The sequence below is a fragment of the Chelonia mydas genome, chromosome 1 (genome assembly GCF_015237465.2).
Source record: "Chelonia mydas isolate rCheMyd1 chromosome 1, rCheMyd1.pri.v2, whole genome shotgun sequence".
NCBI lineage: Eukaryota > Metazoa > Chordata > Testudines > Cheloniidae > Chelonia > Chelonia mydas.
The window spans coordinates 324,061,698-324,077,799 of NC_057849.1; the positions used below are offsets into that span (position 1 = coordinate 324,061,698).

The 16,102-nt window shown below is 43.7% G+C and overlaps 1 protein-coding gene across 5 annotated transcripts in view; it reads left to right on the forward strand.

The window, feature by feature from the left end:
• Positions 1–3,226: 3,226 nt before the first annotated feature.
• Positions 3,227–16,102, forward strand: part of RSBN1L (round spermatid basic protein 1 like) — a 102,918-nt gene continuing 90,042 nt past the window's right edge. For 3 of the 5 annotated variants that reach the window (XM_037889220.2, XM_037889221.2, XM_037889222.2), the window contains exon 1: positions 3,230–3,874. In XM_037889220.2, coding sequence (XP_037745148.1) covers positions 3,313–3,874 — 562 coding nt within the window. In that variant the 5' untranslated portion in view covers positions 3,230–3,312. Of the gene's footprint in view, positions 3,875–16,102 lie in introns of all 5 variants that reach the window. The other 2 variants (XM_037889218.2, XM_037889219.2) reach the window with 2 other exon arrangements.

Consider the following 16,102-nt stretch of genomic DNA (forward strand, 5'->3'; position numbering starts at 1 on the left):
CAACCCTCTCTGCTTCCCCAGAATTGTCCTCACTTACTGCAACTCACTAGTTACTTACTGCTAGCTAACTCTAAATGGGGAGGTTTTAGAGTAGCAGCTGTGTTAGTCTGTATCCACAAAAAGGAGTACTTGTGGCACCTTAGAGACTAACAAATTTATTTGAGTATATGGGGAGTACTTGATCTGTCCGCCTTCCATAACACTGCTGATCACTCTCCTCCTCCACTTCATCTTTCTCCTTGATTCTTCAACTGTGATTTCTTCCTTCCTTGCTAATCGAACCTTCAGTTTGCCCCTTAATGCCTTCTCAATTTCCTCAATTCTTTCCACTGGTGTTCACCCTCTCTCACTCCATTATTTTCCTCTCTCTCAAGGCTCAAAGTTCAGTTTAATCTTTGGACTGGCTCCTCTGATGTGGCTGAGACACAGTTAGTGCATTTTAGAAGTGGGAATGCAAAAAATGCCCTTTCACTGACTCACCTGATCCTGAGCCCACTGTCCCCAAAGGCTGCTTTAACATACACCGGCTAGTACGCTATGATATCCAGAAATTGCCAGGACATAGGCGAACCTTGTGTATTCCCCTTGCCCACAGATATCCCCCTTATGCTGGTAGCTGGATGCTATTAGGCTATAGTGATCCTATGCTGTCTGAGTTTTCCCCCTGCATAGGGGAGATTCTCTGGGGCTGGATCTGCTGGGTTTAGGTATGCAAATAGCCAGAGTGCAGACTAGGATTTGGGGCCTTAAGCTCTGAGTCTGTGACTTCTAAGGTCTCTTCCAATCCTAATCTTCTCAGATTCTACCAGGTTAACTATGAATAGTGTAAAATTGTTTGAATCTGTCACATATAAAACCCATAGAAATGAATAAATCTAAAAGGGTGAGATCTTGAAGGAATTTTAGGTGGAACTGAGTGTCATGGTTTTGATTCTAAGGCAATTTAGAAAACGAGGACTGCAGTTACTATGTATGCATGTATGTCTCTACAGGACTGACTAAAAGAGAAATCTAGGGTACCATCCTGACAGTACAAAATTTTAGAATGAGATTTGTATTAAGCTTCCCAAAACAGTTCCAACATAATAAATAAAAAATAATTGTAACAGGAGTAGTATTTACTGAACACTAAACTCTAAATCTAGTGGGATTTTCTCTATTGATGCAAAAGACACAGTAAATTGTCTGATTCTTTTATTTTCTTTTGTATTACCATAGTGCTTAGGAGCCTCCATTATGAACCAGAACCCCATTGTGCTAAACCAGAGGTGGGCAAACTACGGCCCGTGGGCCACATATGGCCTGAGGGACTGTCCTGCCCGGCCCTTGAGCTCCCGACTGGGGAGGCTAAACCTCGGCCCCTCACAGATGGTGCCTGCTCCAAGGAGCTCACAATCCAGGTATGTAAAGAGATCTTTGTATGAAGTGAGAAATTCATTGTGCTTATCCTGTATTCAAATTTATATTAGCAATTTAGCCATTCAACATTTTCTATTATATTCATGGAAAAATACTGACGACCTCTCAACTTGTCTCTAAATTCCCCTGGATGTTAAAAAAAGACTATAGCCAAGAAGATTACCTTTGAAATATAAGATAAATTATGAGTTCAAATTGTGTGTATAAATATTTCTCAAGTTTTCTCCATCCCTGTGATTATAGATCTATTCTTACAACTTCTCAACAGAAGAAAAAATCTGATCGAAAACATTTCACGTGAACAAAAAAGCCAAGTTAGAAAAAAAAAATCATATGAAGATGTAATAGCGATTGTCACATTAGGAAAGGTTTAGCCATTTAAAATGGTAAAATTAAACAAGATACAATTACAGCTATTGCAGATTCAGTCACTCTCTGAAGTACTAAGCTCCCTCATGTGGCTCGAAGGATCCTAATATTAGGAGCCAAGTTAATCTCATTTGATTATTTAGGGTGAGACTCTCCACTGAATTTGGGTACCTCTTAAGCCAAGGGTGGGCAAACTTTTTGGCCCAAGGGCCACATCTTGGAATAGAAATTATATGGTGGGCCATGAATGCTCACAAAATTGGGGTTGGGGTGTGGGAGGGGGTGAGGGCTCTGATTGGGGGTGTAGGCTCTGGGGTGGGGCCAGAAATGAGGAGTTCATGGTACTGGAGGGGGCTCCGGGCTGGGGCGTGGGTGTGGGGGGGAGAGCTCTGGCTGGGGGTGCGGGCTCTGGGGTGGGGCTGGGGATGAGGGGCTTAGGGTGCAGGAGAATGCTCCGGGCTGGGACCGAGGGGTTCAGAGGGCAGGAGGGGGATCAGGGCTGGGGCAGGGGGTTGGGGTGCAGGAAGGGGTGTGGGCTCCAGCTGGAGGCACGGGCTCTGTGGTGGGGCTGGGGTTAAGGGGTTTGGGATGCAGGCGGATACTCTGCGCTGGGATTGAGGGGTTCGGAGGTTGGGCGGGGGATTAGGGCTGGGGCCGGAGCATGGGGAGAGGCACCTGGCCTCAGCGCTTACCTCAAGTGGCTCCCGGAAGCAGCGGCATGTCCCTTCTCCAGCTCCTATACAGAGGCGCAGCCAGGCGGCTCTGCATGCTACCCTGTCCGCAGTCACCACCCCTGCAGCGCCCACTGGAGTGCTGGAGGGGCGCATTAGAGCGCATAGGAGCCAGAGCGGGTCCATGCAGCTGCTTCTGGGAGCTCCGTGGAGTGGCCCCCGATGCTGCACCCCGGCTGGAGCTGGGCCATGTGAAGATCCAGGTTACTACGCACCCCTCTCACGTGGCATAATCTGCCCCGCTTGAAACAGTCTCTTCATCCCCGCCCCGTGCTGACCCCCATGAGATATTCCTCCCATGCTGCTGCGCAGGGTCTGCCCTGGGACGCTGCCGCCAGCCTCCCACCACTTGCGTGCATGCTGGATGCACCCAAGGCAGGCGTCGGTGGTGCGCTAGGGGCCCCAGCCTTGCCTCAGAGAGGAGCCGCTGTGCTCCATGCCCCAGCCACCTCCCGCGCCCGGCCTGCCCCTCAGGCTGCCGCGCGGTCGCTCGCTCCCCTCAGCCTCCCCTTCCTGCCGACTCCCGCTTCAAGTGTCTCCGCCCCGCGAGCAGCTGAGCTGTCCGTGACAGCAGCCCTGCCACCCCTCACCCACCAACTGCGCACTCACCCGAGCCCGCCTTCCCTCTCCGCCTCGGAGCTCGCTCCTCTCCCCTGCGATTGGCTGGGCGCCTTGTCTCTCCGGCGCCTCCCCCTCCCATTGGGCGAGGCCATGGCGCCGCGGCCCTGCTCCCCGCCCCTCCCGGTGCGATCGGTTGATCCGAGCGGAGAGTAAATAGAAGCAGGAGCCCAAAATGGCGGAGTCTTCCAGTCCCGTTCGCGGCGCGGCGCCGCCGGACCAGGAGTCGTTCGGCGCTAGGCCGCCTCCGGCCGCCAAGGCTTCACGGGGGCCCCAGCCGGCCGCCAAGAGGGTGAAGGGAGCTGACGAGAAGGGCCTGAAGGGCCCCAAGCGCGTCAACGGCGAAGGGGGCGGTGGCGGCGGGAGTAATAGGCAGCCGCCACCACCGCCAGCGTCGGGCTACGGCGGCCCCACCGCCTGGGGCTTCGCGGCGCTCCCTGCCGGCCCACCTGGGGGCGGGGGAGGCTTCGCTTTCCCCTCTCAACTGCACGGCAAGCTGTTGCCGCCCGCCGTGTTGCTGCCGGCCCCCTCCCACCCGCAGCACCAGCACCGCCACCACAGGCATCGCCTGGACCCGGCCGCCGATGGGGGTGGCAGCGGCAGCACCAGCAAACCCAAGAGGCCCAAGGAGAAGCGGGACAAGGAGAAGAGGAAGCACGGGGCCCTGGCGGCGGGAGGCGGCCTGAGCGCGGCCGGCCGGGAGGAGAACGGCGAGGTGAAGCTGCTGTTGCAGAAAGGTGGGTGTCCGGGGCTGCGCTCCGTGGCGCAGCGTGACGGGACCCCTCAATCCTCCCCCGCCGCCCGGCCGGGACACCTGAGAAGCCGCCGGTTTCAGTGGAGGCCGTGGAGGGAGGGTGACTGAGGAGGCGGTGATGGGAGGGGTGGGGGAGCAATCCAAGGGAGGATGTGGCAGGGCCTGGAGGGGGACAGGGAGGGGACTGCACCGCGGCGGGGAGGGAGGGCGTGGCTGGCAGGTGGGGGTTTCTCGGGCTTTGGGTCTCCCTGAAGCTGCTGCGCGGGGAGCAGGAAATGGTTGTAATGTTGAGTTACTCTTTGATCGGAATGGCTGCCTCTCCCCCCCTCCCCTCCCCCAGTCAATACGTTGGCTTGTTAACGGTGTCTCTGAGGGAGTATGCCCGCGGCCACCCCCGACAGCGGAAGGGGCCGGGGATACCTTGGGCTTGGAGCTCTGGTGTAGGCTTCGTAGAGAAGGCGGCAGCAACAGCTCAGTCTGGCGGATCCTGTCAAAAAAGGGGGTGTGGAATTAGCGATGGCGTCAGCTGGAAGCTGCCAGAGGCCTTGGGTTTTCATACCTATTAGGGAAATAAGGATGGCTAGTGGTCTGATTCAGTTCATCAAATGAAACTCTTCTTGCCATTGGTGTGGAAATAATGAATATTCTGAGAAGGTGTAAGCTGCAAATGCTTTCCTGTAATAGACATGAGACCCTGGTGTGGTTCTCTCTCTCTCTCTTCCCCCCCACCCCATTAATTTTTTATGGGTTGTGTCATGCAGTGGCAGAGAACAACATGCTTCTAGACTCTAGAAAGGTGGCCATTGAACACCCCATCTGAATGCCTCTTCAAAATCCTTTCCAGAGGATCATCAGGGTAAAACTTCTGAGAAGTACTTGGGAGAGGGTGTTTTGGGCTGAATTAAGTGGGTGAACATAACTACAGAGAGCTTGAACTTTCTTCTGGAGCAGATGTAGATAATGTGTTGGCTTTTTATATTTGACCAAAATCATCACACATCTTTTGTGTCTACAAGCTTCACTTCCCATGTGCGATGAGAAGAAAAATTCCTGATGCTTAGAACTATCTTAGGCTAGTGGCCATTTTAGTTAAAACGTATAGCTGTTGTTTTAAAAATTAGGCTCTTTCTATTAATATCTTTAGTCATTGATATTAGACCATGATTCTGTAAAGACTTTAAGGACATGCTTAGCGTTGTGAATAGTTCTATATATTATTCACAAGCTTAAAGTTAAGCATGTGCGTAGGTCTTTGGAATTGGGGTCTTAAACACTAGACATTTCTAGTATTTAAATTGACAAGCCAGAGACACAATAGTTGAACAAGTAAAATACTTAAGACTAATTTGGGGAAGAAAATACCTTCATAGTCTCACCAAAAATACTTTTTTTTTTTTTTTTTTTTAAAGGTAATTCTCCATATATCTGTCTAATAGGGATGAAATCCTCCTGCCTGCTAGGAAAATGGGTACTAAGAGCTATGCAGTTTTGGAAAAAATCTCTGTTTGTTCAGAGTGGTATTATATGGTCTCAGTGTGTCACAAACATATAAATGCATTTATTGAAACAATGTTACAATAGCAAGATAAAATGTCTCTAAGTCTTTAAAAGATACTGTCTGATAAAAATTATTGTCAGGTGAAGCTGGGCCCCCTTGAAAATAGTGGTTGGCTCTTTATTAGAGGTGCCACAACAACAAGCTTTTTTCTGGGAAATGACAAATAGAGATGGTATATGGACAGGCAAAAGTACTTGAGATTTTAGCTGTAAAGCCTTGTGAACATTTGTCCTAACCTTTCATTATTGCTTGAAAAATCCATGCACCCTAATCGATAAAACTTTTCAAAGCAAATGAGGGCCACAATACATAAATTTTCCATAGCACTGTGTGGTTTTTCCCCCCCCCCCTCCAATCTTGCTCTATTGGCTGTAATTATAACTTTCTAAATGTCAATTAATATAAGCTGAAGCAGCGTCATCATCCTGAATCTGCAGCCAGACATTTCCCCTGCTTTTACTGCTGGGAAAATGATGAGCAGCATCATGAAATTTACAAGGTTGGTCACTTTTTCATTGTTAGTATTCAGAACATGGTGGGCAGAATTGAAACAATAAATTTCACATTTTGCTTGAGGAAAGCTCTGAGTATTAACAGAGGTACGTATTGGAATTATTCAAGGGAGAGGAGATCCCAGAAGAGACTGAGGGGGAATGATATAGTGGCAGAGGTATATTCTTCAAGCCCTGATTTTGGTGTTTTAAGGATGGGGATAAACACCGCCTGGTGGGATGTCTACCATGCTTTACAAGTATTGTGTTTTCTGTGTGTCATAGCAAATTGCTAGTCTAACTAGGAATCATGAAACTAAATTTTAAAAAGGGAAAATGTGACCTGTATACTAGTGGTTCCCAACATTTCCAGACTACTCTACCCTTTCAGGAGTCTGATTTGTCTTGTGTACCCCAGGTTTCATCTCACTTAAAAACTACTTGCTTATAAAATCAGACATAAAAATACAAAAGTATCACAGCACTCTACTACTAAAAAATAGGTTACATTTTTAGCATATAATTATAAAATCAATTGGAATATAAATATTGTACTTACATTTCAGTGTATAGTGTATATAGAACAGTATAAACAAGCCATTGTATGAAATTTTAGTTTGTATTGACTTGGCTAACGCTTTTTATGTAGCCTATTATAAAACTAGCAAATAGCTAGATGAGTTGACGTACGCCCTGGAAGACCTCTATGTACCCTCAAGGGTATGCGTACTTCTAGTTGAGAACCACTGCTGTATATAATAAATTCCTGACATACATAGTAGGCTGCGGAAACAGTCTTCCGAGACACACTGTGATGGTCCTGTTTTTAGATGCTTAAAATTAGGTTGGAAAAGGCACTGACTAGTAAATGTACCTTAGGGAATAATCCTGAACTGGCAGGGAAATAGCATTTTTTAAACAGGTCTGTGTATCATCCAGTCTTTTTGTTAATGTTACTGAACTCTGCTTTCAGCCATTGTGTTGCTGAAATGAGAAATAGCAGCTGGCTGAGAAACCGACAAATAGAGTATTGGGGCTTTGTTTTTATAAAAATATTATTAATGTAATTTAGTGTAATACTAAAGATCTAAATGTCTTAAAGATTGGAAGACTTGCTTCTGAAATGTATTTATAATTGGCATGAGTTTAGGGGAATGTTCAGAAACTCTTCGCCTTGTTGCAATTGTCAAGAAAAGTTGTCTTTGTAAATCATTCTCCCCTGTCTGACAGTGGCATCTCCATAGTCCTAATGTTTTGTTGTATGATGGTTAGAGAATAAATAATGATTTGGAGGGGAGAAAGGAAGTGTGTGTGGGGGGGGTTCTCCTTGTGTTTCAAATGATTGTACTTAGATCTTTAATCGGTCAGGGCTGATGATTTTTGTTCACTTACTGGGTATCTTCCTTTTGGTAAGTGGGCTCATTACTGAGGAACCTTCTCTTCCTGAGTAATGCAAAGGAAATTAAATCTTGTAGACTAAGGATGTGAAGCTAATTTGGGTGAGAGGGACAAATCCCATGTTTTATTATGGTCTGAGAGACCAGGTATAAATTCAAAATGGCATACTTCCCTCCTTCCACAATGACACTAATGATAGTAGGCAATTCCCACAGAGATCAAGGGGACAATAGAGTATTTATGTAATATCTAAACTCTTATTTCTGTATTTTCTTTTCTGCAGCAGCTCCCAGTTCCTGCTCCTTGAGGGCTTTTCTCCGTCCTAACCTGTTCCGTCCACCAGAATGATTGGTTTATGTTGACTTGGCAGTGCCATCACCATGATGGTCTTTAATGTTGACACTTGAACATCATAACTTTGATTTAAACTCTGTTTATCCTTTGGGAGGTTCTCTGCAGCCATGAGAGTGAGAACCTTTTTTAAAGAAGAGCTTAGATTCCACACAATCTGAGTATGTACTTCTGGGGGAAATCTGTGCCACTGCGCAATGCAGAATTTCCTTTCCCCCCACCACAGAGTTGGTGCTGCAGAGCTGCTGGCTGCCACTGGAGAGTCCAGTTTTCCCAACCCCCAAATAAATGATACTGCTGGGGGGGAGGGGCAGGAGGAGCTGAAGGTTCTGAGGAGCTGCAGTTCCCAGCAGACTCTGAAGGAAGAAGGTGGCTTGCAGGAAACTCTGCACAAGCCTGGGACCCAGGTTTTCTCCCTCTGGATTCCTGGGCTCAGGAAGATGGCCCCCCCCGAGCTGGGCTTTGTGGGGGAGGGGGTCACAGGTGTCTGGGTCAGCAGGGCCAGCGGCTGGGCTCTGGTGGGAGATGGGGTAGAGGAACAGAAACTGGGTTGTCATAGGAGTTTATTTAACTCTCTACTCTGGGGAAATATTGTTTTTTGTTTTTGTTACAGATATAGTTGGTGACAGGTATTTTGAAATAAACTACCAAAATAAGTGAAACTGGTATGATTATATAGTGTTACTTTGATAAATAAAGTATGCATAATTTTGCAGAATTTTAGAATACTGTGCACAGATTTTTTTTTTTTTTTGGTGCAGAATCCCAGGATGAGAGTTATGTCATGTACCCTGTGCTAAGTAATCCGTTGCTGTGTAAAAGCATACAATGACCATCCTCAGGTTCTTCTGAACAAAACTGAAAACTTACCATCATCCTAAAGCAATATAACAGGTATAGAGATAAAATTTAGATCAAATTCCATGACCAAGCATGACTCGATTCTCATTCAGAAAATCTTGTAGTAGCTAAAGAGCACAGGATTCTTCAGCAGAATGCCATGCTATCAAACATAAACAAGATGTCAAAATGATGCAACTGCCTTTCATTTAAAAAAATTGAGACCTGTAGCAGAAAAGGTTACCTTCAGAAGGCATATGCGTTTTTCTGTAGCTTTATTCAGATTTACGGTAGACTTCCTTCTACAGTTAAGAAAAGCAGCCTACCTTTTCTTCTGAATGTTGTGTATTAGAGAAGAGACAACTTTCTACTGCTTTCTGTTTCCCTGTGACCCTGGCTGCTATTAGTGCATTTTTTAAAATTTTATTTGTTTTGGTAACCTATTATATGAAATGTTTGCTTACTGTGCAAGTGACATACATTAGTTCTCAATTGAATTTCCCTTCACACTCCCTCCATTTCATCCTTAGGAGGTAGGAAGAGCAGATCACAAGGTGACAGTAAGTGATGTGATATGGTTTTACGCTTTGGATATTTCTTTGTTTTTTAAGGCAGCTGGGGCCTGTACCATACCCTTAGTGATACTGATTATAGCTGTTAAACATTTTAAACGATTTACATATTTAAGATATACTGGCCCTGCATTATTTATTTATATATATATAAAGTTGTGTGTCACTATATAAGCATATCAATTTCCAAACACAAAGGTCATTATTAACAAGTCTTGGTCAGTAATAACAAGACTGACAATGTGAATATGCAGCAAAAGAGTGTATTTTAAGGAGATGGATTGTGATGTGGCTAAATCACAGGTCTGGGAATTGGGAGATTTAGATTCTATATCCCGATATACAAGAGACTTTGTTATCTTGGGCAAATCTTTTAATCTCTTTCCTCATTCTTGAAATGGGAGTAATATTTCCTTAGCACCTTGAGGTATGAGGCTTAATTCATTGATGTTGTTTGTTTATTATTTTTTTGGTGAACCTCTTTGAGATCCTCGTATTGAAAGAACTGTTAAATTGCATATTAGTTTGTTCAAGACTGTCGCATAAAATTGGAGATATTTGAGGCAGCAGAGTAAGGGACTATAAAATGAGAATGTAAAATGAGTCCTGGTCTTCTGTTCTACTAGCATTGACCATATTATGTTACACTAACCTATTTGGTGGGTTAATAGGGTGAATAAAAGTGGGAGTATATTTGTTTTGTTCTTTATTAATTCTTTTAACCTTAGAATAGAAAATGGTATCTGAACTCTTCAAAAACAGCAGGTGAAATGCATAAAACACTTTTTTCCTTCTGATACCTGATTGCCCTGCAAAAGCAAAGCAATGACCAAAAACTTTTGTTGTGTGCGGGTACTCGTGTCTTGTTAGTATGCTGTCAAATGCACCAGGTAGTTCAAACTGTTGACCCTAACTACCTTTGCAAATTGCCTGATGACGATTAACACCATAGCTTAAAGACCTAAGCATTTCAGGTTTAAGCTGGCATAATACAAATACTCATTTTGAAAATGTGAAATGCACAGTTTGTTTTTTGGGCAAGTTAACATTAGAGGCCCACTGGTATCTTCTCTGACATGTGAGAGAGTTTATGAATGGTGGTTTTAAATCATTAACATTAAGATGACACTTTAGACTGAAAGCTAATTTTTACCCACCATAAAAGGAAGCATCTGAAAGGCACTTTAATACACAGATTGGTTTACATCTTCTAGTGTTTACATATTCCGACTTCAGCCTGAGCTCTCGACCCTCCTGCCTTGCAGGATCCTAGCGCCTGGGCTCTAGCCTGAGGCCAGAAGTCTACACCACAATGGAACAGCGTTGCAGACTGAGTCAGCTGATAGGGGCCAGCTGCAGGTTTTTCATTGCAGTGTAGGCGTACGTTGAGGGAGCAGCTTCTGGCTGGGGGTGTGTGTTGGCTGATGAACCTAGTGTGTGGGGGGTGGTTCTTAAATCCACAGAAAAGAAAATGATTTCTTTACCCTCCAAGAGGCTCCCTTTCCTTCTACAGATCTCCTAATGTCATAGGAAGGGGATCCCTGTGTCTGTAGGCCTTGAGGGGGAGACAAGTGAGAACAAGGAGGTGGATCGACACTGTTCCTTTTTTTGAGACTTGTGCACACAAGGAAGTTGCACTTTTCTTTTTCCAGCACAATCTGCCTTGTGTCCGCACACAGCTGAGCTTCTGTCTGCTTATCTTGCTAACTAAATTATTAAGCTACTTCAGAATTGACTTAACTCAGTTTTGTTGGAATTCATTGGTGCAAGCTCCATGTGGATGAGTTGACATTCTGATATAAATACTTCAATTCAGTTAGTTTTTCTATGGCTATCCATGCTGCAGTTGGTCACTGCTGAACTCACCTGTCTGGTTAATTATGCACACTCCACAGCTCTAGAGTCAGGATCCCCTAGGTAAGATATCCTGTGTCTTTGCCTCCTGTCCCCACCCTCAAGTCTGTTCTTCTGGCGTATGCCCATGTTGTCTCTTTGTGACTCAGACTCATTGCAAGGTGTGAGGCAGTTGTAGTTCCCCATGCTTCCACATGGTCCCATAAAGAAGTCCTTGGACTTAATTTTGCCATGGGGAGAGAGAGCACATTCAGTCTCATCTCTCCAATGGTCACTGGAATGCTAAGGTTTACTAAATGAAGGAAATGGGTCACTCCTAGGACAAATCTCCATGCCAGAGCAAAGCCAAGGAGCAGCAACAGAACTATAAAATACACAGGATGACCAGGCCTCTGGCAGTATGTGCACTATGTGTACATGCTATGAGGGGTTGGATTTTTTTTTTTAAAGTTTTCTTTAAGCCCACAGGAGGGAAGAACCTCCAACAAGTTTTAGGTGGCCTCTTGGTTCTCAACATGTGAAGCTCTCATTTACAAAGTTCTGAAGTCTCTTTATGAAGAAAAAAATTCCAGTAGTGCCCCTCTTAATGACTGGGTTACATTCTGTCAGCCTTTGAGGAAAAGGGCTAGAAAATAATGTTTTAAATTAAAGTTTAGGGTTCTACCAGCCCTCTGTTGCCTTAATTAAGCATGACAGGGCTGACATATTAAAATTTCTCTTATTAGAAATTTAGGTAAACTTTTGATAGGTAAGGTACCTTCACTATAATTCTGAACAGTAACTAAATCATTGTTAAGGGAGTCCAGTGAGGTAATTTTTCTTTTTTGCTACAAATTGGCAAAGCGTTATAAGGAAACTATTTACCTGCTGTCTTCTAATGGATCCTAATTCAAGAACCAACTCTGTTTTTGTAGTGGAAAGAGACTGTCTGTCTGCTTCTGCTGTCCTGGCAGGGTAGGTGGAGTCCTTCCTCAGCACTTCCTGGGTCATGCGGCAGTAGTTCATTCCTTACTTCTGCTGTTCCAGCTCTCTCAGAATTTTTGGTAGGCTTAACCTTTTTTAGTGGGTTTCCCCAACAGAAATAGAAAAATGGAAATTGCCAGAGTTGCATTACTTCACTTTACATCTGCTGTAGATCCCGCTTAGCGTTCAGACTTCCCCACTGACTTCAGGAAAATATATTTTTATCTTTTTCACATGTAGTGGAATTGAGAGCTTGCCTCTTTTTTTTTTTTAATTTAACCCTTTCTCTTTATTTGGTTTGCTTTCATTTCCTTCATATTCTATATGATGCTTCATTAAACACTTCCTCAATCCCCTTTTCTTTCTTCAGTGAAGTAGAAATTGGTAGTCTTATTTCACTTTCAGAACATAGGAGGAACTTTCTCAGCTATCATTAACTTTCCGGAAGCTTCTGATCAGCTTTCTTATAAGTTATCCAGTATCTCATTAGATTGAGCATTAGTGAACAATTAAGTGCACATGAAGTGTGAGGGCAGTCTGGGAGATGGTGGAATTATCTTGGAAGTTCCAGACATACAGAAATTTAGTTTTGAAATATAAAACTAAAACTGAGAGAAGCTTCATTTGCTGAGAAGAATTGAGAGAGTATATACTTCTCTTGAGGGCAAATCCTGTTCCTATTTTGTTCCCACAGAATGTTCTTACAGGTTTTGTTTTGTGGAGCAAGATGTGAGGGGACAGGACATGGTGAGCATATATAGAGATGCACACTAGAATCCAGCTCTGCATGTTGTTGTGCTGCAGAAACTTTGGCTGAGGTTGATTGCTGCTGTACAGAATAATTGACCATTCTTCTGCACATAGTTAAGACACAAGTGGCATAGTCCTTAGCCCTAAAACTGGAGTTGGTGGCCTTGTTTGCTGTACTGATGCAATGTCCTGTTTTCCTCCTCTTCCAATCCCTGGCAGAACTCCCTAGTGCTCAGGCTGGGTTTGGGGCCTTAAATTTGTAAATTCATATCTCTCTTCAGGCTGTTTCCTGCATATTTAGAAAACAAAAACTGCATTTGTATATGTTTAGAAGGCCTTCTTTGGAACCATGAAGAGTAGACCCTTATATCTTTTTAGATGAAAACTTACATTTCTGAAGAATTTAAGGGAGTCTTTCTTCTTTATCATTCACAAGGGAAAACTTCCTTCTCTCCACTGGCAAGGAGATTTCTGGAATAATGTTTCCAATTCCAGGTTCTTTTCTTCCCTGCTTAAAGGGACACTAGCCAAATCTCTTTGAATAAGAAGAAAATAACTTTCTGTATTCCAAAAATGCTGTTTTGTTTGCACACAAGTCTAAGAGGCCTGCTCTTGTGTATTTGCCTGCACTTCACATATGTAGGTGTGTCACAGCCTATGAAGTAGTGTTCTTAAACTGTTAAACATTCCTCTGTATCTACATAACCAAATAAATGGATCTCAAATGGATACTTGAGATTTCACTTTTAAAAAATATTAGTAGTAAAATGAGGAGGGGCAGATTAAGACCAATATTCTACATTCACTCTTCTTAATTTTTTCCTGAGTGTAACACACTTGGTGTTAACAAGATTGACTGTCCTTTAACAGTAATTTGTAAATATTTTGCCTTATGACAATTCTCCTTAAATCAAAGGGAGGAGGCAGAGGAAAAACACTTAAAATGTAATCTGTGATTGACTACTGATGTGGGTTACCATCTGGAAAATTAATGCAAAGCAGATACAGCCTTCTGACGTGCTACAAGGTCCTAAAGCTTGTTGCTTCCAGACCGGTTAAACCTCTCTTGCGTCTTCATAGGCTATGGGATACTATATTCAAAATGTTGCTGCTACCATTTGTTTTGCATGTATTATGCTTCCAAGACTGGGAATAATCTGCCAATCTGACTGGCTTGTTTTATGATCATTCCTTTTAAAACACTATATGTATAGAAAGCCCCCAATAGACCTTGTGCTCAATTACGTAATTCTGAACAGGATTGTCGTTCCCTCAGATTTTACGTTGCTGAGAGACAAAATTAGAAAATTGTTGATGCCAGCAAGATATCTGGTTAGTAGATAATTACCACATTTTCCAGTATTAATAAATTCTAAAGGCTGTTTGTGGTATAAATGAGAATTACCCATTCCCTATCTTAAAAAAACCAAACAAACCAAACAAAGCCCACACCCATCTCTTCCCTTCCCTCTCCCCCACCCCTTGAAATAAAATGACTTGGAGAGGGACTATGCATTTCTTATTTCATTCTGAGTTAATTCAGTAGATATTGCTTGGTTTGTATCTTGGGGTGGGGATGGGAAGGAAGATTCCCTTGTAATGGGATTCTTTGTGTTGATCTAACAGCAGAGTATGCTGTTAAACAGTCATTTCTTGTTTGAGTTGATTGCATTTCAGTGGTAGGTGTAGTGTTTAGATATTATATAAAAGAGAATGTTAAATATAGTAAAGCCTGTATCAACATGAATTTGAAACTCCTGCATTCTTCAAAAGTGGTGAACGTGCAAGTGTATTATGCAGCTGCTCCCAAACGTCTATAGCCATGGTGTTTGTGCATCTTGAATATGCCACATTTTACATAACTTTTTTTGAAATATGCAAAAATAGTCCCTTTTAGTGCCCCCTCCAGCCCCCTGAGGAACGATTGGTCCAGTAATTAAAGTGCTAGTCTGCACTGTGACACCCAGGTTCAATTCCTTGCTCTGCCTCAGACTTCCTGTCTGAAACTGGACAAATGACTTAGTCTCTGCCTCAGTTTCCCACCTCTACCCCACAGGGGTATTGAGAGGATAAATGCTTTAAGGATTATATGGCACTAAGAAGATTGAGGGGATTGGGGCCATATAGGTACCCATAATAGATGGGTAGATTCACGTGTTCTCCTTGTGCAATTTCTTTTCTTTTTTTAACTTCAGAAGTTGGACCTTGAAAGAAATTTATAACCCATAGTAAAAGGTTCTATAGCCATATAAATAAAAAGAAAACAAGAAAAGAAGTCTGACTGCTAAGCACTGAGGATGGGGTGGAGATTAAAGATAATCTAGGCATGGCCAACACCTAAACAAATACTTAGCCTCAGTTTTTAATAAGGGTAATGAGTTTAGGAGTAGTGCCAGGGTGGCTGATGGAAATGAGGATATGGAAGTAGAGATTACTACATCGAAGGTGGAAGTCAAATCAAACATCTTTAAAAGGAGTAAATTGGGGTAGGGAGTAGTAATCTCTATCTAAGAATAATTTCCCCATCTTCTCCAATTTATCTAATTTCCCATGTGGAAGTGTATCAGATGCCTTACTGAAATCCAGGTAGATTAGATCCACTGCATTTCCGTTAGCTGGTTTTTTTTTGTTTTTTTTTTAAATGATATCTTCTCAAAGAAAGATCAGGTTGGTCTGGCAAGATTACTTTTTGTAAGACCATGTTGTATTTTATCCCAATTACCTTTTACCTCTGTCCTTAACTACTTCCTTTCAAAATTTTGTTCTAAGACCTTGCATACAACTGATTTTAAACTAACAGACTTGTTGTTTCCCAGATCACTTCCCCGCCCTTCTTAAAAATAGGCACCCTCCAACCCCCTGCCCCTAGCTATGAGCCCCCTCCCACACGCCCAAACTGCTACTGCTGGCCCAGTGGCTGCCCGACTCAGGCAGGCCCTGAGCCAGCACCAACTGCTGCAAAAGTCAAAAAAAGTCACGGAATCAGTGACCTCTGTGACAGACTCACAGCCTTACTCATGAACCATGGATAACCTGCATACACTGACTTCCGGGCAATGTTAAGATCTCTGGGTATATACTTTCCTACGAACAAAAAGAGATTTAGTAGGTCTCAAATTGCCCAGAGGACATGCCCTGCCTAGTTGTCTGTATTTCATAGCCACTGAACCCGCTGGGAAAAAACACACATTCTAGAGAGAGAGCGCAACTCGGCCAGTCATCATTGAAACAAGTTTGATGGTTTGTGGGGGTTTGATTCTTTATGCACCTCTAACTGACATGCTGCAACCATTCACCCATCTCCTCGCCTTTGGAGAGTGCCTTTCCCATTTCCAACAGGCTTAGTGACAAATTACAACAACAGACAAGTCATAGAGGCGGATAACATCGGGCTACACCATCCACTTTATGTCCCTCTCTTTCTTCCTTCTGCG